Source organism: Malurus melanocephalus, unplaced genomic scaffold (assembly GCF_030028575.1).
Source record: "Malurus melanocephalus ecotype Western Australia unplaced genomic scaffold, MMel_1.1 scaffold_76, whole genome shotgun sequence".
NCBI classification, from domain to species: domain Eukaryota; kingdom Metazoa; phylum Chordata; class Aves; order Passeriformes; family Maluridae; genus Malurus; species Malurus melanocephalus.
This window is the reverse complement of record NW_026623308.1, coordinates 2,592,987-2,619,281: the sequence shown is the minus strand read 5'-3', so window position 1 is coordinate 2,619,281 and position 26,295 is coordinate 2,592,987. Positions and strand designations below refer to the sequence as shown.

Genomic DNA, 26,295 nt, shown 5'->3' with positions numbered 1-26,295 from the left:
GAAAAGGCCAGATTAGGGTGGGAGGTGAAAGACCCCTCAAATTTCCAGTGGGGATTCCCAGGGTCAGAGACCCCCTACTCTCAGCCTACTCAGKGTCGTCTCCTCCACTGCTCTGCCCATTTGTCCACTTTTACCATTACACCTGATCTGCCAAAAGCAAATTGCTTGTCTGAAGTGCACCCTATATAGGTTTACAGGCTTACATGTATGTGTAATTGCATATCATGTGCTAAGAAAAAAGTMATTAATTTTCAGATTATGTTGAATCTGTTTAGCCAGCCATAATAAAGCCTGTTGGAACACAGGCTGCCAAAACAGCATTGGMAAAGAATCTTACAGCTTTGTTTTGGGAGTTGAAGAAGCATAGAAACATCTCCTGGACAAGGCTTCAGACATTGCCCCCAGCTCYGTCTAGACAAAAAGATGACAAAAGATTCCTGCAATATTGGCAAGAGAAGAAGGCAATTACAATCCAAGAGAAATGACATCGCCAGGGAAGAAACTTTACAGGAAGCTTCACTATTTGGTCTTGTGAGAGCTGAGCTGAAGGGCTTGCACATGGGTAGCCAGGACTATCCAAAATGCTCTGTGATGTCAGAAATAGCCCTGTGAGAATGGGAGGTGGGACACCAGGCTGGAGGAACTGGTACTCACTGCAGCAACAGGAAGAGACATACAAGGCAGATGCACACACTCAGGTCCGTGCATTAAGCCCCCAAATTCACAAGGTAGAGAGGAAAACCTGGACACCACGAAGAAAGAGAAGCATGAACTCTCACCTGGCACTTTGCAGCCCTGTATTCGAGGTAATGCTGCCTGGAAAAGTTTCCTTCCATGGTGAGAGCAATGTAGCTTGTAAAYGACAGTGAGAGTTGTCTGGCATCAAAACTGCCCCTTCTAGAGCTACATTCCTCATGACCAACACACCACCTTCTAATAAAGTACAAATCCATTTGTTAGTAAGAAAGAGACTGAAGTCCATCCAACCATTACTTGACTAATTAAACAGTAAAAATGTTCCATTTGTTAAGGAAATGTTTCAGATTACAGTGGGCCCAAACACAAATGCCATGCATTTATCCAGRCATAATCTTAGCAGGGATCGGAGGTACCCTCAAGCAAAAAGGCYTTCCTGCTGGAGATGAAACAGAGGAGCCAGGAGGAACATTCACAGAGAGACAAGTCTYTGCCCCAACTAAGGTTTAAAAACGCCTCGTGAAACATTGTGCTGTAGAAATTGGATTAGAGAGTTAAAAAAATAGTGTCAGAAAGAATTAGCTGCATTGTAATTACAGATAACAGAATGCCGTTTTAATGGCAACAGGGTTCAACTAAATCTAAGGCTCCCCAACAGTATTTTGCCTTCCTCAAAAGGCATTAATGTATACCTTGGTCTCTCCTTCTACACTGATCATTTAGACTGTGGTAATTAACAGCTTTTAACATGTCTGAAGCTTTTTCTAGAGAAACAGTGTGGAGACAACCTAGGAGCATCTAATGCATCAATCCACAGCTGTTAGCACAGCCTTGGTGCTGGGAGGTGGGTGTAGGGGCAGCAGAAAAACTGTTTTAGTTAAGGCACTTAATATACTAATCCTCTTTGCTCCCACCACAGCTAGGAGTGTACATGCAGCAGAAGCATATAGATCAATGTCTGTTGCCAGGCTATGATTTGTCAGACTTTTGGGACAGATGAAAGGAAATACTGAAAAAACCTGGCAGAGCTTGTCTCATGCCACKTTGTCCACTGTTATTAGGGTTTCCWCACTCATTTGCTCTTGCCTGCTGCTTTTTCACTTGCTGCAGTCAGTAATCACAGCCACCTGGCAGCCGTGCATGACTGATTTCAAGGACAAGACCTTATCCCATCAAYTTCAAATGTGCAGTGAAGACCCAGGACAGCTACCCTGCCTGCAGGGTTTCAGCAGACCACAGGCGAGRCTCTCTTAAAGCAGGTAGAGATTGCTGAGGAGCCCCATCTCTAACCAGACATTTCTATGTGCTGGGTGTAAATCTAGCTGTGCAGCTCCCACCTCTGGCTGCTTAGGCACTGATTTAAGAGTCAAGAAACAGCTAAAAAATTAAGAAACCCTTTTTTTTTGAAACCAAGAGAGCTTTCATACTTGTCTCTGTATATCAGGTATGCTTACCTATCCCACAGTTAGTTTAAAACCTAGAAAGCCTCTTGTAGTCTTACSTAACTCCAGCATCCAGTGATGCACAGTAGATCGAGCCCTTAACCCCCCAGCAGGSATCTCTGAATCAGCCACAAATCTGGCTCACACTTACATTTAATGATCAAACAGCAGCCCCACTACTCACAGAGGAGCTAATTTCATGCTTATGGCTACCACTGCTTGTATGTGTTTGCAACATGAGGCCCAGRAGAGTAGCTGGAAAAGGGGAGAAAAGCTTTCCAAATGTATCAAGAACTTCCAGAGATGAAGGCAACACTCATGCTTGAATTTCAGAGCGCACAGGAACGACACAAAGTAAAACAAAAAAACCCAAATGAACAAAAGCAAAACTGAAAGTAAAAGCRTTTGTCAAAGATAAATTTCAATGCCAAAGCAATGTCTGAAGGTCTGGAGATTTAAAAAAAAAAATTGTTTTGTACTGCCTCCTCCTAGAGCTGCCAGATTTTCAAAAGATTCTCAAACAATTTGCAAAAGAACCCAGGGATGTGGTGTGATGTGGTAGTCTGTGCAGACCTTCAAAAGTTATGTTGTACAACACACACAGTTTGGTAGCCGCAAAAGGTAGTGCAAAGCCCTTACATCAACATTCTATACAGCTGGAGGATTTTATTTTGATTTAGTTTGGTGCCTGATCCAAATATGCATGTGGTTCAAACCTGTTCAAAGGAGCAGTCAGTAGTTTGATCTGCTCTAGAATCACCGTATCATTTAGGTTGGAAAAGACCTCTGAGTCCAACKGTTAACCCAGCACTGCCAAGTCCACCATTAAACCATGTCCCCAAGTGCCACACTTACATGTCTTTTAAAAACCTCCAGGGATGGTGACTGATAGGATGTAAGGTGCAGATCTAGAGCAGAGCTTTCAGTTTCACTTCTTCCAGAAATGACTGAGGTRCTGACTTCAAAATCATGTTACCAGTCTGAACTAAAACACAGAATGTGTTTGTGGCACATTTACAAATTGCCTTCCAATGAAACACCGCCACAGGAACCCAATGCCAGGAGAAAAYTCCAGTGTTAATTTTCATAACTATAAAATTAGAACCAGCCCTACCCTGAAGTGTTGCTCATACCTGCCGTGGCTGGTTAACCTTTGCTCCAGAAGAAAGCAGCAATCGGATGACATCCAGATAGCCTCCTTGTGCCGCCAGGAAAATTGCAGAAGCTCCATCCTACGAACAAACACATTCATCTTACACTGTGAAGTGATGCCATTTTTCCACACAAAAACAAATCAAACTGAATCAAGTTCTCATTCTTTGAGTGATTATGATTTGCAACAGCAGATATGCTTGAGCTTAACATGCTCAAGAAATAACTATCAAAATCCAAAATCTAGTTCATAACAATCTATGGCAACATTTTCATTCAGTGTGCACAAGTACTGGCTCCCATCATATGTCAAACAGAGCATTAAATCCTATGTCTGGAAAACTGAGAGTCTAGTTCATTGAGGCATTGAGCTACMTAACTAGAAATTAGTTCCTGTACAGCAATATAGCTTCATTTAGCTTTTGTATGTTCTGCAGAGGTGTTCTGCCACATGGATACAAGGTGGAAACATATCGAGTACATTGCAAGGYTGCAAACTCCAGCACAGAAATCAGTCCTTGAGGCTAAAGGAGTAAGGCCTGTGCTATACCATTGGGCCACCCCAGAAACCACCTTGCCACTGCTCTGGCACATCTTGTAGAAGAGACTTCRCCTGTAATATAGTAATCTAGAAGTATTTCATAGCCATATCAGAAACCAGAATTTTCCTGCAAAAAGCTTGTGAAAAAATAAATTGTGAACAAATACAGGAGTTTATTTTTCTTTGACATATCTTTCATGTGCAGATGTTCTCTGCAAGAAGAAAAATTCTTCAGAGCAACCTTTTCCACAGGAAAAAAAAAGAGAAGTCATATTTCATTAAGTGTTTTTGATGAGAAGTTTTCAAACAGCATTATAATCCATCTAACCAACTAGAAGAAGAAATCTGTATTGAGGGTGGGACAGGTGTTTACCCACCTTACATCCACAGTACTCAGCACAGGATATGCTAGGACAAGTTTTCCCAGATGAGGATCTTTCCGTTTAAATTGAATTAACCCCTTCACTGCATCTCAGAGGTGTAAGTACATACCTCATGCCAACTCAGGCAGGTACTCATCACAAAATACAGGGCATTTTAGTGAAAGCCTGTTGTTGACCTTGTTGCCACATCACTGTTCTGGGACTGAATGCTATTGTGTGCAGAGAGAGTGCTTAGCTACTCCTCTAACTGAAAAACTCAGCACAGACTTGGTGAAGCATGAGCAGAATATAAGGCCCCAGGGACTGAATTTAGGATGTTTGACATTGATTTCAAGACAAATGTCCTGGTAAACAAAAGAGATGTCTGCTGGAACTATAAATGCCTGCCTCTGGGCCCTCTGATGGGCTGTTTTCTCTGGTTGCTGTGTGAATGCATGAAAAAATTTMATGATTCCAAAGCCTTTGCAGGCTCCCTCCAGAGACAGAGAACACATCAATTTAGAAAGTAAACAAGGTTGTGTAGTATTAAAAAGCTCTTCATTTTAGTATCAATCAAGATGGAGAACCCTGCATTCCCTGATACTTATTTGATTTGAATTGATGCTGTAATGAGAATGCTGTTTTGAGGCTATTATAAAAAGAAGAAACACTATTTAGTTAGGGTATTCTTTTGTCTCCCACTCTCCTGACCCTTCACATGCATCAATTTAAGAWTGAAACATTGATATTGATGGTTTTGGGAAGAGTATCCAAATATATGCTCAAAAACCCTCTCATTTGGCTGCCTGCCAGTGAAACTGCCATCCAGGTACCACTTGACAAATGGAACTTGGCCCACAGAAAGAGCTAGTAAACACTTATTTTCAAGAAAGTGTATTCTTTTTTTGGGTGCACAACTGCTTCTGACTGTCTATGAGCAATAAAAGTATATTTCTAAATCCAATTGCAAATATTGCTCAATTCCAGGAGAGACAAGAAGGAAGTTATTTTACTGCCTTGACCTCTGGGTAAGAGTCTGCAGGTGTGGCAGCACAGCTATTTTTAAACTGAGTGGTAACCCCTGGGATTACCCTGCAGAGGGATGAATCACTGCCCTCAGATCAGAAAGACAATCCCTACTTGCACAGCAGCAAGGGTGGAACAGCCTCCTTTATAAATCAGGGGTGAGGCAGCACTGAGGTGGGGATCCCTCTATGACCACTTCTGCAGTCACCAGCTCTTGGCTCTTGTGCAAGATTGTAGGAACTGAGAGCACAACAGCACACTGCAGATCCAAAACCAATGGAAACAGCTGAAAAAACTCATATATCTCAGGGAAACAACTTCCTCTTTGTCAGTCTTGAGTGCCCTGGGGTAGGAAAGAGCAGTGGGAAGCAGAGGCAAAATCTGCTACTCGTTTCTGTTGAATGCCGAAAAGCCTAACTTATCTGTGTGTCTGCTGGAGTAAATTAAATCCAGAGCTTCAGCAGTTCAATCCAAATTTCTGAAAAGTCAACTGAACAACATCAGTTCAGCCATTTTAACTATATTTTGTCCAAAACACTGGCAAGCTGGAAATTCACAAATACCAAATAACGTAATTTCAACTGTTATTAAAAATATATTTTAATTTTTACTATTCTTTCTGACAGAAAACTAATGTACCTTGGAGGCTCTAGAGCTACTCACTCTTCTGCAAATCGTGGTCAAACATGACATAGTCTTTCATCCAAGGCTAATGGGTAACACAAGCCTGTTCCAGATTTGGTATGTATCCTTCACTCAGATAAAGAACCAAAAGGCAACCAAAAAATCTTTTCTAATTTTGTGCTACTTCTCTCGGCATCATGAAAAGCAGACAGTTAACAAAATTCACATCTTAGAGGAACAGAGTACTATAAAACTGCAGTGTTTGGCAAATGCCTCTCTGTTCTGGAGCCAGGGTGTCTGCTGTTGTCCAAGCAACAGCACATTTGTTCCACCACCACCATTGTCAATATTGTGTGTGTCAAATAACTCACATAGAGYTGATCGTGAATGTTGGCGCCGTGCTTCAGCAGAGTTTCCACTACTTTTGCATGCCCGTACTGACAGGCAGCCAGGAGAGCTGTACCTCCATCCTGTGAAAAAGYAAAGAATGGGCACAGTCAGGTGAGAGGGCAGGTGCTGGACTGAACATCACCATTAAAAAAAAAGAGCCAAACGTTAAGACTTTTCAGAGTTTGGCTCCCAGCGGTTCCGCAATGGGTAGCTACTGAATTTTTCACTACTTTAATGCCAAGCATTGACAYGTAAATCTTTCAACTTGGCTCAGTCACTATATACATTTTTCTCCTGAGTTTTCTTTAGGGAGGGACAAGAACTAAGAAGATTCTGCTTTTTTGTTCCTCATTTTCTGCCTCGCCATTTTAAGATTTGTTCCCTTCACAACTCCAAGCTATTCCATGTCTCTTCCTTTTACACCCAAATTCCTCATGCATGACAAACTCTTCCACCGATGGAAGGACCGCATACCCTTCCACTGCTCCAGAGCCTATTGATCATCTTCTCTTCTTTGGCCAGAACATTGTGCCCTGTTTTCTCCTGCCTCTCATCTGTGAGTTGTTAGCCTGAAGCATTTTAAAGTATGCTAGCTAAGTGAGGAAGTGTCAATCTGACCAAAGGCATGACCATCAGTGAAAGCCCTGTTATTGCTGCTTGAGAAGCGATCCCTGCAGGTAGGATCAATCCCAGGCAGYCAGAGTTGCTGCACATCACCACTAAAGGGAGACCTAGGCACATGCATCAAGCCCTGCCCGTAGAAACACTCCCTTGGGAGCCATCTGGGAAGGGGAACACCTCAGTGTCACTGGCAATTGACTCCAAACCAGCTGAAACAACTGAACCAGCAAACACAGGTCTTGCCATCCTAAGTGTGCTATGCCCCACCCAAAAACTGCCAGTATTTCTGACACAGATATGGAGTGGAAACTCTTATCTTCTGCCTGGGATGGCACCATGCCATAGCGCAAAGATGATGCACACCCCAAAATACCCCCACCACAGGTCTTCTCTCTCCTTCCCTGCCTTGTCCCARTCTCAAGCCTCTCCTCCACAAGATAAGCTATCTAAAGTATTTCAGGTAAATGGTTTCTAGAGCTGTTATTAATGTGGACACAAGACTCTGCTTTCCCCTAGACTTGTTCTCTGAAACAACTCCAAAGTTTGTCTGAAATTTTCCACATAGACAGATATCCACAAAAGAAGTTACAGCTTGAGTGACCAAACAGATCTTTTTTAATGGGAAGTGCCAATCAAATTTATTAATCAGTGGTGCAATTTCAGGGCTATAATAGCCTTGCGAAAACTCAAGCTCTGACATGACTGAGCTAACACACAGGCACTGTTTATAGCTACCCTCAAAACCTCATATTCACCCCTCCTGCCTAAGAAAATGAAAAGAAAAGAAGGTTTGGGTGTCAGCAAAGCCAGAGATGTGAGGCTGTTGTGTGACAGTCTAAGGATTGCCTATTAATTCTGGATTATTTGAGTAAATACAGTGTGTAATCAGGTCAGTGGAGTTAAGTTTCTCTTATGAGAAATTAGACTTTACTGCCAAGTTAGCTACCATAATTTAATGGGAACTGCTGGAACAAAACACAAAAGCAATCACAATTGTGCCTGGAATAAAAAACACTTTATAAACACTTAAAAGACAATGGAAAAGCTAATAGCTTCGTRAAACCTATTTCCTCTTTCCAACCAGCTGAAAGCCACTTTGCTCAAGTGGTGATTTACCAGCTCAAATGGCTACAAACAAAAAAACCCAGAAATTTTTTAAGACTCTTTCTCAGAASGAAGTTGAGAGAAATAGTTAAGTGAATTAAGAAGACAAACTATGCTATCCAGACTGAAGGACCTCTGTGGAGATGCAGGGAAAGAAAAATTTTAGGAAGCTTAAAAATATCAAAATTCCCTGTATGGAGGGTAAATAGACATGCTCAGTGGGAAAAGTTTGTTTATTGCTTTATGGTCTGGCTTTTGTTTCCTAAAATTCTTGTGTTTTCCACAAACTCCTGATATTTTTAGAAGATTGTTCGGTTATTAACATAACTGCAGTAGGGAGCTAGTTGACAGATCTCAAATAAAAGGCAGGCCTGCAAAGCTAATCACAGTTGGCATAGCAGAGCTGAAGCCCAGCACTTGGAATCCAAATGTGTGATCCCACCTTGGGAGATGCAACAGCTTGAGGTTTAAGAAGCGCAACACTCTCCCAAGATATGTCTAAGTGACTCAAAAAGGAGATCCTGACCAAGTGTTTGGTTTAACCCAGTGAACAGTTGTAGATAGATTTTTTTACTTTTTTTTTTTTTTTTTTTTTTTAAGAATAACACAATTCCAAAATACACCATTGAGATCTTTCAGACTTGAGTGACAAAGTTTTCCTTAGATCAGCAGAGGTTAGAAGAAGAGCATTGGATGGTCCCCAATTCCATCTGTCCAATCTGAATCAAATATTTACTGGTCAGAGAGAACTGGGTAACAATCCCTGGGCTCAAAGATCTGGTCCCTGATCAGGAAGACAACTGAACTCTAAGATCTGCTCTGYGGTGTGTCTGATACTTGAAGCTGAATAAATACACTCAACAGAAGGGACTGGGATTCCYCTGCATGCTCTGAGTTTGGGGCACCATTGTGAAAAATCAGATCCTACATCTTTCTGTAAGAAAGGGAAGCTGGATGCAGGAATCTTTTCCACTGACCATAAGACAGCACTTAGCTCAATCTAGGAATTGCCAAACAGTGTGAAGGTCCATTGTTTATTATTAGGAGAAAATTCAGTCCCCCCCCCCCAGCCCTTGCCTCTACTGAGCTTTCATCTGGTTTTCTCTTACACTTTACTCCAGCAAGTTCTAGCTGAAGACCCTAATGTTTTAGAGACCACAGGAAAAGCAGGTAAGTTGTGGGAGGTTAAAAAAAAAGTAGATGACAGAGTTTTTAACATCCCTTTCAGCCACGTGATTACCTCTTTCCTTCTTGGCTTCAGCTGAGATAAGTAAAAAGCTGAAGCAGCATCTTTGGTACTGGCAAGTCTCTTGGAAAATCTGAGCMGGGCAGCAAGTGGGAACTGGACACATGAGCAAGCACTGAGGCACTGCTGAGGCTATCCCCCTTCTGCAGAGCGCAGGAGGCCGCCTGTGCTACCTCTGAGAGAAGACACATTGCCTTGGGTTCACTTCTTGCTCATATCCTGTTTTCCTGACACAATGAAGCTTCTGTTAATCCTGCACTGCAAATGTTTCCAGCTCAGATAGGAGACACTTTTCTCACTTACCTCTGCAATTCTTCCCCTGATACCATTTTTCTGCCTTCCCCAGAGTGTGTCCTTGCTGCCAGCACATAACCGCAGCTGCCAACCTCCCGTGAAAACACTTGGAACAGTAGCACTGGGCAAGACCACGCTAAGTGGTGTAGACTGCCCTATTTACCTGCCCCTTTCCTCTGTCATCATCACCTGAAAGTAGCTTAGAATTCTATGCTGTTTTACCATAACTTGAATATGCTACAGAGGAGRGGAACTGATCTCCTGCAGTCACTACCTGCTGAAAAATAGCCTCTGAACAAACTGTTCAACCTGCAACTGTTCAACTTGGAAAATGTTCCACCATGCAAAACCTTTTAAGAACTCACATGCTTAGAACATGTATCAGAATAAAAGAAAAGAAGTTTCAACCTATATTAAATATTTCTGGGTGTCAGACTGGGACAATGCAGAATAAAATTAATGATTAATATTAAATGCAATAATTATAATTATATAATATTTAACCTTCAACAGTACTACTCATTTCTTTACAACATCATTATTTATTGCTAATTACTTTATTATACTGTTCTAGAACATGTTTACTTTTCCTGCCATAACAAATACAAATTTTAATGATAYAAGGCTTAACAAGAGTTCCCTGCCTGTATTAAGATAGTTCTCCTGAATTTTAGTATACAAGTAAAAAAAGTAATAATCACAAGTAATAATCACACAATTACAGACAAGTGCATGAAGAAGATGCTGGGGTTTGCAGTTCCTTGCTTTAAAGTCTCTGTTTTCTAGGATACATTCAATTTGTGGGCTTATTTCAATCTCATGTCTTAATTTATGATAGAAATATATACATTCTTTACAAATGGATTAATTTTGCACTGCCCTTTAAAAACAGACAGATCAGCCATATATTTTCTAGTGCTGCTCCCAACTGAGTGTCTTAGTGAGAAAATACCTTATCCCTAAACTGAAAAGGAATATTTTATTAACTCTATTGTTTCTGGGACTTGCGAGGGATATAGTCAGTCACCTTGGGCACCTGTTAACAGAACAGTGGAATTACTTCGAGCTATGAAAACCRTATTATTGAATCAGAAGGTGGAACTGATATGAAAGCACACTAACAGACCAGTGGAAAATGCACTACACCTCACTGGTGCCTCCTGCTCAGGCGCACACTGGGTGATGCTACTGGAAAATCATCTCACATGCACATCACACACCAGTTTCCCATGTTACATCCATTGGGAGCTGGTGTTATCTTTCAACCAGCTTGTCTGGAAGTAGTGGAAAACTGTAGAGTGGAGAGGAAGAGCAACCTGAAGCTTAAAAGATACTTGGGACTTGGGCAAGTCAGATCTGGGTTCAGAAGAAGATGCAGAGAGGAAAAGAATGGAAGTTTCCAGGTGAGCAATAGTAGACACCAAACTTGCATATCTCCAAAGATAGAAGCCATTTGGACCAGCTGACTACAGGAATATTCTTTTATAATTTAAATCTTTGCTCTCTTTTATCTGCCCTAGTGTTTCACATTAATTTATTTTGCATGCTTCATAAAAGATGATCTCTTTTAATGAAGGATCAGACAATTTCAAGCCTGCTGTTCACCTTCGGGATCAAATCTTGGCCTCTTCACAAACTCCTAGTTCACAGGCTGTGGAAAGATTCAGTGAAAATGTAACTGTCTCTGTAGACAGAATAAGGTACTGAGTCTCTGACTTCACAGCTGAATGCAAGGGAAGATGACCCCTCTGAACCTGGATAACCCTCATCCATACTCTGAAATAAAAGTCAGAGAAGCAACACTTACTTTAGTGGGCAACCTTACCCAATAAATGTCCCACATGAGGTTATCCAGCAATTTAAGAGCCAGCTGTTGTATTTAACATTGCAACCTCCTGCATTGCCAACATCCACAGCTGCACTCCATGTTGTGTTAAACAGCCACGATTTCATTCATGCTTTTATTACTGATTGCTGCTGTGGTCAGAAAGTTGCTCACCACAAGCACAGATCCCTGGAGTACCAGAATCCTACTGTATGGGCATGTGTGGACTCTGGCCACAAAATCTCAGGATTTTAGCCCCTGGAGCATAAGGAGTTGAGTTTCTGATGTTCCATCAATTCCCTTAGTACTTAGAGCCTGTGTTTCCAGGGACTCCAGAAAGCAGGTATGAATTGAGGGAATCATTCAAAACACAAACTAAAATATCTCAAAAAATYGGTAACTGTGGGGTAAAGAGCTATTCCTTCTTCAAATATCTCACTAGGGATCCCAGAGTAAGTGACTGGCAAGTGTCCTGCTCCCCAGATTATGGGAATGCTTCAAAATGTAGCAAGCATGTCAAGGACATTTAATGAAAATATGTTTCTATTTTCCTGTTTGCTGAAAGCAGAGGTGCTAAYAGTGCCTTGGGCAAAGAAACTGGGTTGATGTTCTGCTGTTAATGATGAACTGCTGATCTTGCTGCTGTTGAGGGGCGAGGAACCCAGGCCCTGCCCCCTGTGCTTCTGGGTATTCTATAAGGATTTTCAAGAGGGACCTGCCTGAACAAATAAATAAAAGCTCTGAGGTGCATTTCACCTTCTTGTCACAGATGGGTAAGTGGGAATTTAGGGAGGACTGAAGCCATACTCTTACATATCCTATGGTGGCAYGCAGAGACATCCCAATGTAGATCAAATATAAGTTCTATGCAACTGAAGTACATAAACAAGTAAACTGGAATCCTACCTAAAAGGTACAAAAAGACCCTTTGATCTTATATTGGAAGATGGCTTATGAGGAAAGACTGGTATCACTATCAAGGGACAGATTCTTGATGAACTTACGCCATTAAGTCTAGGCAGTAAAAGCTAGTCCCAAGTTAATATTTCACAATGTGTTGCATTATTCATATTACACAAAAAAGGTTAATGTAAAGAAATTTCATCATCTTAACACTGCCCTGCCATATTACATGTGAATACAAAAAACTCAGTCTTGACTGTCAGAATGTATCAGCATGCAAAAACGGATCCATCATCTTACTTTATTCTTAAATTCAGTGGAGGCTCCAAATGAAAAGAGATACTTCACTACATCATTGTGGCCTTGCTGTGCAGCAAAGAACAGAGGAGTTGCACCTGACTGTAAAGGAAAAATTGATTAAAAGAGTAACAAACACATAACACACTTGACTGAAGTATAAACATTTCAAATTAAAAAGTATGGAACTCAATCAGTTGCGTATCAGCTGAAAAGACATRATGAATCTGAAGACTCCAGATGTTTTCAGGTGTCTTAACTCAGTCTTCTTCCCATTGCACTGAAAAATCTTCCCAGCATCATACATCTGAGTAAGATCCAAGAACTGAAACCCCGCATTTCAAACAAGTTGTAGAAGATACTGTCATTAACATGAAAGCAAATTGGGCTCCAAAAAATGACCATGTTAGATTTTAATGGCTGGACAGAAGGAYRAAAGAAAGAAAGAAAGGGAAGGAAGGGAAGAAAAGGAAGGAAGGGAGGAAGGGAGGAAGGAAGAAAAGAAATGTAGGCTTTTCTGACTTCGGGCTCTCTCACCCCCTTGCAGAAAATACAGGAAATGGTAGCTACACATTAAATTCATTCCCATACCCAAAGCGTCTACAATAGTACATGGCCCCATTTAGACCCATTTCAGAGCCTCCTGTCTTGGACACATTTATGGAACCCTCACTCCCCCAAGCTTCACAGCAACTTCAGACCACAACGAGTACGGTTAGAGTATGTGCATTTAGTTGCAGAACAGTGCCTCTGGTCTTTAGATCTTAAACTTCATCTGTTTTGATTCCTTTCTGCAACAGAGTGATTTTGGAGGCTTTCAGTGTTTTTCTTTTTGTGGGCTTGTTGAATCAGTACTTCCTGAGTGATAATCAAGAGCAGATCCATAAAACTGTTCTTAACTTTTGTTACTGCTTTCCAAGCAATGTTTACCGAAGGGAAGGGACATATTTAATCACATATTTTGTTAGAACAGGACCCCACTGAAAGACACTGACAATCGTGGTTAGAGCAAGTTTAGGCCAGTAGGTGCAAAGACACCTATATCATCAAACATGGCATTCACTGGCTCAATAACTTGCAGATGTCAGCATGAGATTAATGCTCTGGTTGCAGGTAACCAAGGAAAGTAAGAAACATTGCCTTGTATTGTTGGAGCAATGAGCACGCTGCTGTCCTGTGCTACCACCATCCCATGTAACAGCACCCCATCCTTTAACTGCTCATCTCTCAGGACCAGTGCCTGTCCCAGGGCAATTTTGCTCTTTGCACAGCCAATATGCAGACCAGAGCAACTGCAAGTACTCCTTATCTGTCTGCATGGAGTATGAATGAAAGGAACTTTCCCAAAAAAATCAGTTGCTGATGTCTCTTCCATGCTGATATCATGGTGCAAGACATGCCTTGAATGTCAAACAGAGATGCAGGGTAGGGTACAGGTGATAAAGGTGTGTGACTGTTAGAGATGAGTTGGCTCAGACTAAAAGGCAGAAACTCCAAAACATAGAGAGTAAAAAACAATCCCTGCGCTAGCAACAACATCTACTCCATTTTAATGACCAGGCAGCAAATCAAAAGGTAAAGGTCTCCTCCTTATWATTTATTGCATCCAGGGAGCTGTAAATTATTGTGCCAATGAGTAAAACTGCGAATACATAAATGGCATAACCCTGGGGGGTTACATCCCAGATGTAACTGACCCTCACCAACCAGATGTGCTGAAAATGTTGGATGAGTTGTTATAAATGTACCCCTGGCATCTGATTTTCTATTGTAAACTCCAGATATCTGATTCCCTGTTGTCCTCAGAACAGAGCCTCTTAYACKTGTTATAAACACACTRTRCAGCAGGTGACAAAGAAACAATTGGCAACAAGCAGCAGACAACACTCTTATTATTTGCAATAAACCAACARTCACTTAATCAAGCCCTGTTTGAATCCTACCTCTCTCTGCAGATTGATATCTGCTCCTTGCAACACCAATTCCCGCACACAATCTATGTGGCCATAGTAAGATGCTACCATCAGAGCTGTTGTGCCAAGCTGGGAGTAAGGAAAAACAAGTCAGTACCTTCAACAGACACCTACAGCAATGAATCAGGCTGTCTGGAAGAGACAGCATCTCTGCCAAAAAGCTGGAGGGAGCTTATGATATCTTATTGTCCCAAAATAAGTGCAACAAGTATAAAAAGAATGGGTTTTGTTCCTAAACAGCTTTTTTTCTCTTTTTAGTCAGAGAATCCCAAAGTTCTTTGCATCATTTCCAGAAGAACAACCTCAGACGCAGGAGCTGAGTGACTCAGCTGAGTCACTTAATTCTGAGTCATAGTCAGGAGTAGGGGCTGGGTGATTTGAACAGTAATTCCCTATCCAAATAATGAGAGCACACTCACTCGGTGACTCTTCATATTATAAAAGAGAACTTTCTGTACAGAAATATGTGTTCAGCTCCCCCAGTAYACTATAAGGTCACTTCCAGTGAACGAAGCCGTATTTGTGTGTATGCAGTGTATGGACAATATGCAGAAACCGCATGCATAAGGATGAAACACATCCTTCAAAAGCATTCTTATACAGTAGYTCAATTAAAGAAGGAATGGGTGACWTAAAAAAGAAGCATGAGGTCTTAAATTTTACAAAAATAATTCAGTCTAGAAAATGTGTATGTCTGATATAATTATTAATGCAGTGCAGTGTGAAAGTTCTTATCCAAAGGTAGCCTTCTTAGGAGTAAAAATGAACAGTAGTCACTTTATTTTTACACACTGATCTCTATCCTGTTTATTTCAAGCCTCCACCTGAACATCCTTCCCTCCCTGTCAGAAGGACTGTCATGGCACCACCTCCAGAAGTACTGTAGAACAAATACTTGCCTACAGGGCAAAAACGAAATGAAAATGAAAAGACAGGTTGAAGTCAATGGGCTTAGGAAATGTCTTACACTTCGAAGGTATTTCAAAGTGAAAGAAGCTGTGGCAAGTTCATGTTTCAGGCTGGAAGTGGCACTAATCCTAAACAACACCAGCACAGTTCAGTGTCAGTCAGTCTCAATGCCAAAAAAAGAAACCTGGAACTTCCCAACCTCATTTTTCCCTTGCTCTTTGACACAGCTTAGCACAATCAAGTATCTCATCATGTGTTGTAGGCAAAATCGACATACTCATTATCTATGTTATCAACCCATTTCTAATCTCAAAACTAATTTCAACCCATGTCAATTACAGTAAGGGAATTCCCATGAAATCCATCCTATGTCTGGGCTCCTCTTGCTTGGCAGTCTTGTGCCTTCATGTTGGTGCCCAGTCCAGAGACTGGGCGGAGAAGGAAGAATTTAGGAGGCCAGCAGTTGTAATTATGAGATCTGCTAGCTGATAGAATCATTGCTACCTGGGCTCAATTGAGTCAGCTCTTCACTGTGATCTATTACTGCAGTGACATTTCTTTGCAAAGAGAAGCCCGAGGTGCTAGGATCTGTGTTTTCAACGTCAGCACCACAAATAACTGTGTAAGACACATTCTTGAGTGCTGGCAAATTCTTAACCCCTTGCCACTGATGTAAATCATCACACATTTTATCTTACATTTCAAGCTTGATTACTGACAAGAGAAGGTTTTAAATCATTCTGAAGTGCCATAACATTTTCATATGTTYCATGTTAGATCACTACTACACCCTCTGCATGGTGGGCTATGGAAGGTGATGCAAAATGAGTGCTGTGGCTATAGGTGCATTGTGTGCATACGCTGTCTTTGCAGTCCACATCGACTCGCCCACTGTTCAGCAGCAGCTGGAGGAGAGCCAGGTTTCCTTTTCTTGCAGCCCAAAACGCAGCATTGGCAAGTGGTGTTTCTTTCTGGTGGAAAAAAGARAAATAAGAAAAAAAGAAAAGAAGCTGAAATAAATCACTTCAGAAAACATATTGGACAAGCGCACACATTGCATACATTTTGCATTCAAACCAGGCAAGTTTCAGCTTAGTGTGTTGTACTTTTAAAAGCAGAACATGGAAAGGAAGCTAATTTCATTTCTTTGTGCAAYTAAAGAGGTCAATCTTCCTGTGCTACCTCATGTTATTTCAAGTCTTCCCTGTGTCCATGGCAGCCTATGTCTCCTAGATTATTCTGTAATGAGAGATGATGCTAAGCCAGATCCACAGGGAAACATCATAAAAAACAACTTACTCAGGGATACCTGTAGTGTCTGGTTTGTGGTGGGGCTGCCCACAGTTAGGCTGAAGCATCCTGCTGATACGTCCTGCTGCAGGACTTCCTCTTGGGTTCCAGATTAGCTCTCTGTTGTCTCCTTCTCTGCACATGAAGTTCCAATACGGAAACAKATTGCTCATCCATTTCCCAGACTGCTTGCTCTACCTCCTGCCTGGAATTAACACCCTGTGACTGTGGGCCTGTGCAATATCTSCTGGGTAAGAGTGAATGATGACTGCTCCAGCATAGGAAAAGGACAGAAAAAAAAAAGACATGGACTTTGCTCCTGAACTCTCAATCTAATCGATGCAGAGAGCTGCCAGTATGCTGCCTCGACAGGTAAGCAGTGTCATGGGTGAAGTGTTGGGGGGAAACACCGTGATGACAATGATACCTATCCTAGAGCAGGCTCATGCTGCTGATTTTTTAATAAGGCCCCAAACCACCAACAGGTCAGTAAGGCATCACTTCACTGATAGTYACTTATACCAAAACAGAGCCAAAAAGACCCAGGTGCCTTGCTTTCCAGTGATACTGAATAACCCAAAGAGGATGCAGAGTGGATATAAAAGTCAATCATTCAGCTTTAGAAATGAAATAGGCACTTCTCCTTGTCTAAATGCCAATGCGGACATGTAATGCGGTAGGGAATCAGGATTCAATGGTTTTATGGTTTGTAATTAAAATGCACATATACAGCACAGTTTAAATACCTTCCTTCACTGACATGAAGACAATAAACTTTGCAGAAACCCGCAGACACAAGAATCATAGATCTGAACCTATCTCAAGTCTGTAACACCGAGCACTTTCCATGGGTTGCATTTTTAATATTAATAGGTTGGAAAATTGGCAGCTGTTCGAGACAAGAGAAGTTCCAACCATTCAATAAATTATAAGTCACTTCCTATAAATTGATAGTGATATTTCTTGTACCAGAACACACAGGGGCAGGAGTCTGAAAATTTCAGCAACTGCAATAAGCTAAATTCTGGTCTTCTTTTCACAGCTAATGCATTTCTCCGGAGAATCTGTAGATAATGTTGACTGAAGTAGAGACAGCAATTTATCCCCTCCTTGCTGGCAACACTGTAGTGTCTTCCTATCTTTACCCTTAGAACCACTAAAATTTTATGTAAAAGCAAACAATTGACCTAAACACACAGAGGCTCATGTTGCTCTTTCTGCTCTTTAGACAGATATTTATTTATAGAGCTGACAGTTAGGAATATTGTCTTATTAGCTTTGTTATTATGATATTCACCAGAARACCATTGCTAAAGAATTATATTTAGACCTTATAGAATGGAAAATCAAATTCCTGACCTTTTACTGTCCCAATCTATCCCTTAAAGCTTTAGTAAGTTTAGAAGTATATCCATAAAGGGAAAGATTTATTTAACCCCAGTTTTCACTACAAGGGTACAGTAGCAGACGGTATTTTATTATGCACACCATGCACCACCACCTTCATTGGTCAGGTGGGCAGGAGCTGAAATCAGTATTCAGGAACTCCTTACCTGATTTCACCAGTTCACATGAGAAGAGAAAAGAACTAAATGTCCAGTGTCACCCTGGACTGGAAGCAGAAGTTCAAAGTATTTTGCCTTATGAGTCATAAATATCTACCTTTTTTTTCTCCCTTCTAAGTCCTACAGTAGCTCTCCAGCAAAGTTRTCCTCATACTTTGGATCAGACCCAAAGAATGGAAGAATTCTTCAGTGCATCAAGGACACAAAACTAAATTTTTCGCAGTGGTGCTTTTGACCCCATTTGCACTGACTGCTACCAGCACTTGTACTTCCCCTTGTGCCCTCGCGTTACTTGGGATTCCTTGTATGGGAGTATACAGCACATTCACACCATCAGCCATCCAGTGATTACATTAAAAAATCAGATGCAAAGCTGAGCTATTTTACCTGTTGAGGTGAATGAAAGTGCAATCATTCAGATTGATTTGAGCATTTTACAAGAACAGTCTCATTGTATACCATGTGGCAGTTTGTATCTCTGGATCTCTATCTATCTCTGTGTTCTTCATTTTCTTCAGCAATACTGACACAGTGGTAGGCAAAATGTAAGACACCACTTTGGGGATAATAATCCAATTAATTGAATTCTTTTTTTTGGCAATAAATGGGTTTTAAACTGCAGGATGTGACTGCTGCTGTTTGGTTATGAATTCCGTCTTGTCTCATCACATACTTTGTAAGGAGAGATAATGCTGAATTTCAAGAGATTAATTGGACAAAATTTTCATGTAATTCTCATCATAAAGCTAGTCTGCTCCCAAAGTATTCTCAAAGTAAACAACTGATCCTCAGCACTGACAGTCTGGGAGCAGGATGTAACAAACATTTGAAAATGATTARCTAATAGCTTTGGTGAAAATTGCTTATTTCATTATGTCATTTGCTCCAGCATCAGCAACTTTMAGGATAAAATTGCCTTCACTTCATCAAGTTCTCTAAAGTTTTATTTTAAAATCTGGCTCTGCTATTAATTTTGATTGTTTGTATGTTTTATGASAGCCCAAAGATGAAATGCTGGCATTGTATCCATGCTGAACTGACATTAGAAAAAACAGTTAATCAAAAATGGCCTAGAGAAAAACACGTATTATAAATCTGACAAGACCATTTCTATGCAGGGATACAGAAAAAATGGATTGTCCTAATGTTTCTATGTCATTTTAGATCTATTGAGAGGGAAAGTACAATTTAAATACAGTGACTATGAACTCCCGCTCCCTGCCCTTCCTTTGACTTGCTGTTTGCAGAGAAAGGGCAGGTGGCAGTGAGGAGACCCCTGAGGAAGAAGAGAGCTGTTCTTAAACAGGGGTCTTGTAGATGGAAGAAAAGAAGCAATAGACAAAGAGAAAGMAAAGAGAAGAAAGAGAACACTAGCACACTAGCTTGTTCCTTGTGCTGTCAAAATACAAGAAAATTCCCTTTTCTTTCTTAGTTTCCAAACCAGTCCTAATGGAAAGGAGGAACTCAGTAAAAAGTTTTAAGAAGAAAAACTGGAAATCAGGATCAAGCATGACAGAAAAGGCTAGTGCAATTTAGGAGCAAAGAGCTCTTTATTAGCTAGCAATACATCCTACATGAAAGATCCTGATCAAAAAAAAAACAAACCAAGGTTATTCAATATATAAATGTTGTTTAGTCAGGCTAAATGTCAGAAGAGAGGATGTTTGTGTGAGAAAGAAAAATAAATGCTATTCCATGGGTAAGTAGGATAATAAGATGGAAAACAGGAACAGCCAGTGGCAAATACAGATAGTAACGATCCAAGTTAAGTTTGTGATCTTCTGAGAGAAAGAAAAAATGTCAAACAAAAAGTCACAGAAAAGGAAGAGAAAACAGAGAGAGAGAGAGAGGGAGGTATGGACTACAATTTCTCAGAGGGAGGGAAAGCAGTGAGCTACTTGGAGCAGGAATACTTGAGAATGTGAGAAATAGGGCACAGAAAAGAAGTTGGTAGGGACAGAACAGAAAGTTTTATCTGAAGTATAAGTTAAATAAACAAGGAGGMAAAATAGGATAAAAAAGCAAGAAGAGGCTGGCATCACCAGGGACATGGGGATGTTAGGGTGGATGCTTGTGAGTAATGAAGGCAGGAAAAAACTCACACAGAATGGAGGGACAGGAAGATTAAGGAAAGAAAGAAGGTGTGAGACCAATGCAGGACCAAAAAGGGAATGACCACAGAGACTGCAGTCCAGAAAGCCAAGTGTATCCTGAGCTACATCAAAAGAATCATGACCAGCAGGTTGAGGAAAGAGATCATCTTCCTCAATTCTGCTCTGGTAAGACCACACCTGGAGTACTATGCTCAGCCCCAATATAAGGATGTGGACGGGCTGGGGGAAATCCAGAAGAGGGCCATGAAGATGGTCAGAGGGCAAGAGCACTTCTCCTATGAAGACAGGCTGAGAGAGTTGGGGTTGTTCAGCCTGGAGAAGAGAAGCATCCAAGGAGACYCTACAGCAGCCTTACAGTGCCTAAAGGGGACCCTCAAGAGAGATGGAGAGGGACTTTTTACAAGGACATGTAGTGATGGGACAMGGACAAATGGCTTTAAACTGAAAGGGGGTTGGTTTGAGTGGGTATTAGGAAGATACTCTTTATTGTGAGGGTGGTGAGGTACCGGAACAGTTGCCCAGAGGAATTGTGGGTACCTCATCCATAGAAGTGTCCACAGCCAGGTCGGGTGGAGCTTTGAGCAACCTGGTCTAATGGCAGGGGCTGGAATGAGATGACCTTTATGGTGCCTTCCAATCCAAGGCATTCTATGATTTCACCACCAAGCACAAGGCTGAGCTGCAGTTTGAACAAAGGTTCTCTRCTGAGTGCCACAGGAGGAAACCACCTGCTGCACCACCATAGAACTGACAGGGTACCACCAAAGCACCAGCATTCCAGGGAAGAGATACACTGACAGGAGTGAGACAAGTACAGGGAATAATCCATCAAATAAAGTAGTGCAACACAAGCAATATGGCAAAGRACTGGCATTGAGCTGCTGATCAATAAGAGAAGGGCAAGCACAGCTTCCAGAAAGTGCATAACAGAGAAGATGTACATCCATCACAAATATTATCTGTTAACATCATTAGTAAATTGCTGCTTGCTTCCCTCTTTGCCAAATAATCTTATTAATCCTATCCCTAAATTAAAAAACTTACTTCAGGCAATCTTTTGAAATGACTGCTCTTGGACGGGTTTGCATGGAAGAAGTACAAAAAGTGATAGGAATGACAGCTGGCAAAGGGAACGAACCAGTCTGGCTTCAGTGGCCACCACAGCCTGAAAGGAAGAGCACGGATAAAAGCTGCCTCCTAACTATTACACAACCAGCACCAGCAGAGACGGTCGGAAAAGTGAGGAGGAGGCTCCTGACTGCACCAAAACCCACAGCCCGGAGCCCGGCCACGCTAGAGCCAGCGTAAAGCTCCACGGAGGCTCGCAGTTTATGTAACACAAGCCACGCACCCTTTTGGGGCTGTCAGCGGGGAAAAGCGCCGGCTCTATCAGCTGCCAYCGCAGCACTCCCGGGGCGCCCCAAAGCTCGGGAAGGACGCTGCTGTTTTCTTTCCTTCCGCCCTACACCATCCTCGTTTTTTCAAAAAAAAAAAGAAAAAAAAATTAAATCAATCCCCARATCTACCGGATACGACAGAGCACTGCACGGGCTGCCGGCATGACAAGCGCAAAGCGGGAACCCAAACGCGCATCCCCCCGCCCCGCTGCCCGGCTCACCTTGAACGACATCCTGCACATCGCCGCGCTCCGCCTCCGCTCCGCACCCTCCCGCGCCGCTCGGTCCGCACCGCTCCGCGCCCGGGGCTGCGCGGGGCCGGGGCGGGGCGCGGCGGGGYCGGCGCCTCCCTCCCGCATCACTTTGTGCTCATGGGCTTCTGGCTACTATTCTTCTTTAAAGGTTCTTTTKGGGGTGGAAAGGGAGTATTTGGTATTATTATTGTTATTAGTATTAATAATAATAATAATAGTAGAATATAATTAATTCTATTCGAACATACATTACTTAAATTAGCCCACTAGTGAATATAATTACAGAAAACGGTATTTCATGGTTATTGTTGCTGCTTATAATTATTATTGTTATTTCTATTGTTGTTAGCAGTAGTACTGGTATTATGAGCAGTATTATTTAAAATGGGCCCCTGCTSCAGCAGCATCCTGAGAAGCCAGCCCCCACAGTGGGGATCCCACACTACTTAGCGTCGGGGTCAGACCTAGAGATCAGGCCTCTGCAGCCCAGAAATAGCACTGAAATGGTCCAAAGCAAAACCTCCTCACCCCAACCCCAGTCTCACTCTGGTGTTAAGCCCACATGCATGGCACCTCTTTTCTATTTTACAGCCTGTTCCCTTCATATCTAGAAAAAACACAAACTGTTAAGAGCTACTGCTGTGAGTAAACCCATGGTGTTGCCACACAAACTTGTGGTGGGGGTGAGCATTCCTTCACCTTGCATGCATCCAGCTATCACCAACAGCATCTTCCACGGGTGATATGTTCTCATTAGGAAGCCAGTAAGTTCTTAAGGGCTTAATTTTAAGCCTTTAGAAATGAACAGCCATAAAGCCAATTCATGTCCTGTTTTGCCTGGCTGCCACAGATTTCATTCAAAGTCTGCGTGATATAATGTAGGCAAAGCTAGGCATGCTCTGGTGAAAGATTTCTGAATTTCTTTGCTATTGTTGGTTTAAACTGAGCCCTTAGGGATTTTCTTCTTTTGATGTGCACACATAAATCCCATTCACGAGAAAATTATGCGCGTGCATTGAGAGAAAATACTTGTGCTGAGATCCAAACAGCTTATTCTACAAATCTGCAAGTGAAGGGGTTTCTGCAGATCTTTCTCCCGAGGCAATGTTCATCTGTGCATCTGTGCACACAGTAAAACAAACAGTAGACAAGCAGATGAAAGGTGCTAATAGCACCAGCTCATCTCAGAATGCATGGCCTGGTGTGAACCTTAATTACTGAGATCATACAAACCTGGATGATCATTCTGACTTTTTCTTAAAACTTAAAATTATTGAATAAGCTCAGTACATTGCATAGTTGAGAGTCATCCTTGCTCTAATCCAGTTACACAGTAATGATTGTCCACTGAAAGAGGCAAATATTACTGAKCTGTACACATTCCCTATCTCATCCTTGGAAAATCCCTATATTTATTCAATCTATTGTGAATAACATGCCAAACTTTTCACATTCATCAGCCAAAATGTCAAATYTTATGATGAAGAAAAACCAAAGAATTCTCTGGATGAACAACGAAAAAGGAGACTAAAGCAGTACAGTTTTTTGGGGGTCTGTATTTATCTTGAGTGTCAGGAGAAAAATTTTAAAGTGCTTTTTTAAATATCCCCACAAAATCTGAAATTGCACCTATTTTTAGTTGCACATGGTCTCCCGTGACTTTTCTTTTTCATATTTAAGTRCAATAATTTGTCAGAACAGTTGAATACAGAATTACATATATAAGGTGTGTTCTTTTTTTGGTGATCCTTTTAAAGTTTATCCCAAAAAGCATTTCGAAACCATTTTTTTTTTTTTTATGTAGATCTCTGTCTGTTGTAACAGTCAAATCTTGTTTAGGGGGAAAAGAGGAAACACACCTCATATATCTAAAACTAAGAATTTACAATTAGTATAACTGAACCTTAACAGTCTAACATAAGAATCATTACTAGAGCAGATGTAATTATTGCAGAAAAAGAAAGAATTTATACAAAGAAAAAATCAGTATTAACAACATTTAAAACGAACAGTTAAAACTTACATACAGTTCCTGGTTTTCACTCCTCTTCTGGATATTATCCTCACCTTTCCCCTGCTCTGCTATGTCCCAGAGTTGGTGGTTTCATTCTGTTGGTGGTGGTTTGGGATGTTATGGTGAGCTGTCAGCATCTGGAATTGGTTGTTGCAGTGAATATGATGTTCATGTTAATGGCTTCTCCTCCTAGTCTGTATCCAAAGTCCTTCTGGCTCTAGGATCCGCATAATTCCGTTTCATATACTTGATGAAGTGCTTGTACCTCTGACATTTTTTTTCACTGGTCTGCAGCTCCATCTTTCAGAAAACTAGTTCCAATTTCAATTAGAAAAGCTGCTGTTAGTGATGAGCCACATGAAATAAAATTGAGGGAGGTCAAGAACAGACTAAAGAGAGCAAACCTGAAACGTCTCAGTCCCAAGGCCCTGCTAACTCAATGCCTGTTACTATMGTGGGAACACTGTATTTTAGGGCTACTTGGTGATGAAACCCACATCGCCCTTACTTTTGATTCTTGGCAGAATATTTAAGATTGCAAGATACTTGTACTGGTTGGGATTTGTTAGCTGTTTGGCAGAATTCATCTGTGGSGCAGCAGGCTGCATTCCTCTCACCYAGTATTTCATCACAGTGATTATTTCAAATATCTTGAGTCATGTTGTTTTGTGCAAATCTGAAGGCTACCTAAGAACAATTGCAGGAACAAATTAAATTATTGCCTTTAAAAGCTGATCCAACCTTACACTTCTGTGTAAGTCACAAATAAATCACCTGAGCCAGAATGGTTCAGGCACATCTATATATTGATGATTAAGAGAAGTAGCCCAAATTTGGGGTTAGACAAAACATTCATTTGGAGATCTTGATCTATACATCTACAAGTTTTTATGCGAGGATGACATTAATTTCTATTTGCTTTAAAAACAGCAATCAGCAAACACTCATTTAGAAATGAGTGAAAAGCAATGTAAGTTTACTTGCTGTGTATGGAAATGGATAAATACATTTCAGTAGATGAGGTGATCAGTGTGTGTTTTGTAACTTTGGTGAACTCTGACATGGGAGTCTGCCYTCATCTCAAGAAGCTGTTGTTAAATTTGACTGGCATCTTCCAGACTCCAGAGCTCTTTATTGCAGGGTGTGTCACACAACTGCATGTGTGTAACTCAGRAGATATCATTGACAAATACATTTCTGCAATAGCTTTTGTCATTTCCCATATGGCTGTATGTCAATAATGTCAATGTTTTTGCTKTCAATATCACCTGTATAAAGATCATTGGTGAAAGCCCATGATATTTATTCTCTTATTGTAACTTACTTCATTTTTTCTGAAGCTTTAAAAATTGGGAAGATCTTAGTATAATGTTATTGATTTCAGCTGTATCTGAATTGTCTTCTTTCCTTGGACATTTGCTTCCATTAACATTTAGTTATTGAAATAGTTTTTCAAATGTAAATAGGTTTCTATGTTTGTTTTTTTTCTAGAAAAAAATTATCCAAAGTATAAAGAGTACAGGCAATTTAAAATAAAAAATGGAGTAATCTTCAGCAGTTTCAGTGACAAATTTTGAAGCCTGGATTTTACCCAGACAACAACAGTAATAAGCCTGGCTACCATAAACAGCAAATTCTATTTCTATTTTACTGAAGGTATAAATCCTATTTACAACTCTAGTTCCCTCTGCATGATTTCAAAATCCTGGATCACTGCCTCTTAGAGGACTGGTGTATGCTTCTGTCTATGACCTCCCGTGTGGGCTTGGGCAAGCCTTTTTTGTGCCAAAATCTTTCAAAATAACTTCTCACTTTGGCATCCTTACATTCTTTTTCATTGTAACTCAAAATGCTGACACCAGGACATAAACTAATTYTGAAGCCATCAGCCTAAGGTTTTTSTACATCRGTTTTTRTCAGCAAYATTCAATACCAGCACWCAGTAARAGAGCAGGTCTCTTTTTCTCTTACCCAATCCTTGGACTCTTTATGTTGCTGAAATCACTCTTGATGTTGGCTAAATCCTGCACAGTGCTTTGGAGTGAACTGARCTGGCAAGCTCAGACACCACCAGCAGTTCTGCTGTGCCAGCATGGGCATCTGCACAGACCAGCAAATCCAACAGCTTGGCTGGCTAAATCAGCTCATGCTGACCTCTCGGGGACATCTGCTTCAGTGCTCTTGTCTGGATGAGGAGTACACAGCTGAAGTSAATGTCTCAGTTGTCTCCCTTTACTGTGCTGTTTTCTTATTGTG

The 26,295-nt window shown here is 41.2% G+C and overlaps 1 protein-coding gene across 1 annotated transcript in view; it reads right to left on the bottom strand.

Annotated features, from left to right (window-relative positions):
• Positions 1-22,062, bottom strand: part of ANKRD29 (ankyrin repeat domain 29) — a 31,092-nt gene extending 9,030 nt beyond the window's left edge. The window contains exons 1-6 of the mRNA XM_057367258.1: positions 21,993-22,062; positions 16,266-16,376; positions 14,467-14,565; positions 12,527-12,625; positions 6,215-6,313; positions 3,272-3,370 (exon numbers count right to left, since the gene is read on the bottom strand). Coding sequence (XP_057223241.1) covers positions 3,272-3,370; positions 6,215-6,313; positions 12,527-12,625; positions 14,467-14,565; positions 16,266-16,376; positions 21,993-22,013 — 528 coding nt within the window. The 5' untranslated portion in view covers positions 22,014-22,062. The remainder of the gene's footprint in view (positions 1-3,271; positions 3,371-6,214; positions 6,314-12,526; positions 12,626-14,466; positions 14,566-16,265; positions 16,377-21,992) is intronic.
• Between the last annotated feature and the right edge of the window lie 4,233 nt (positions 22,063-26,295).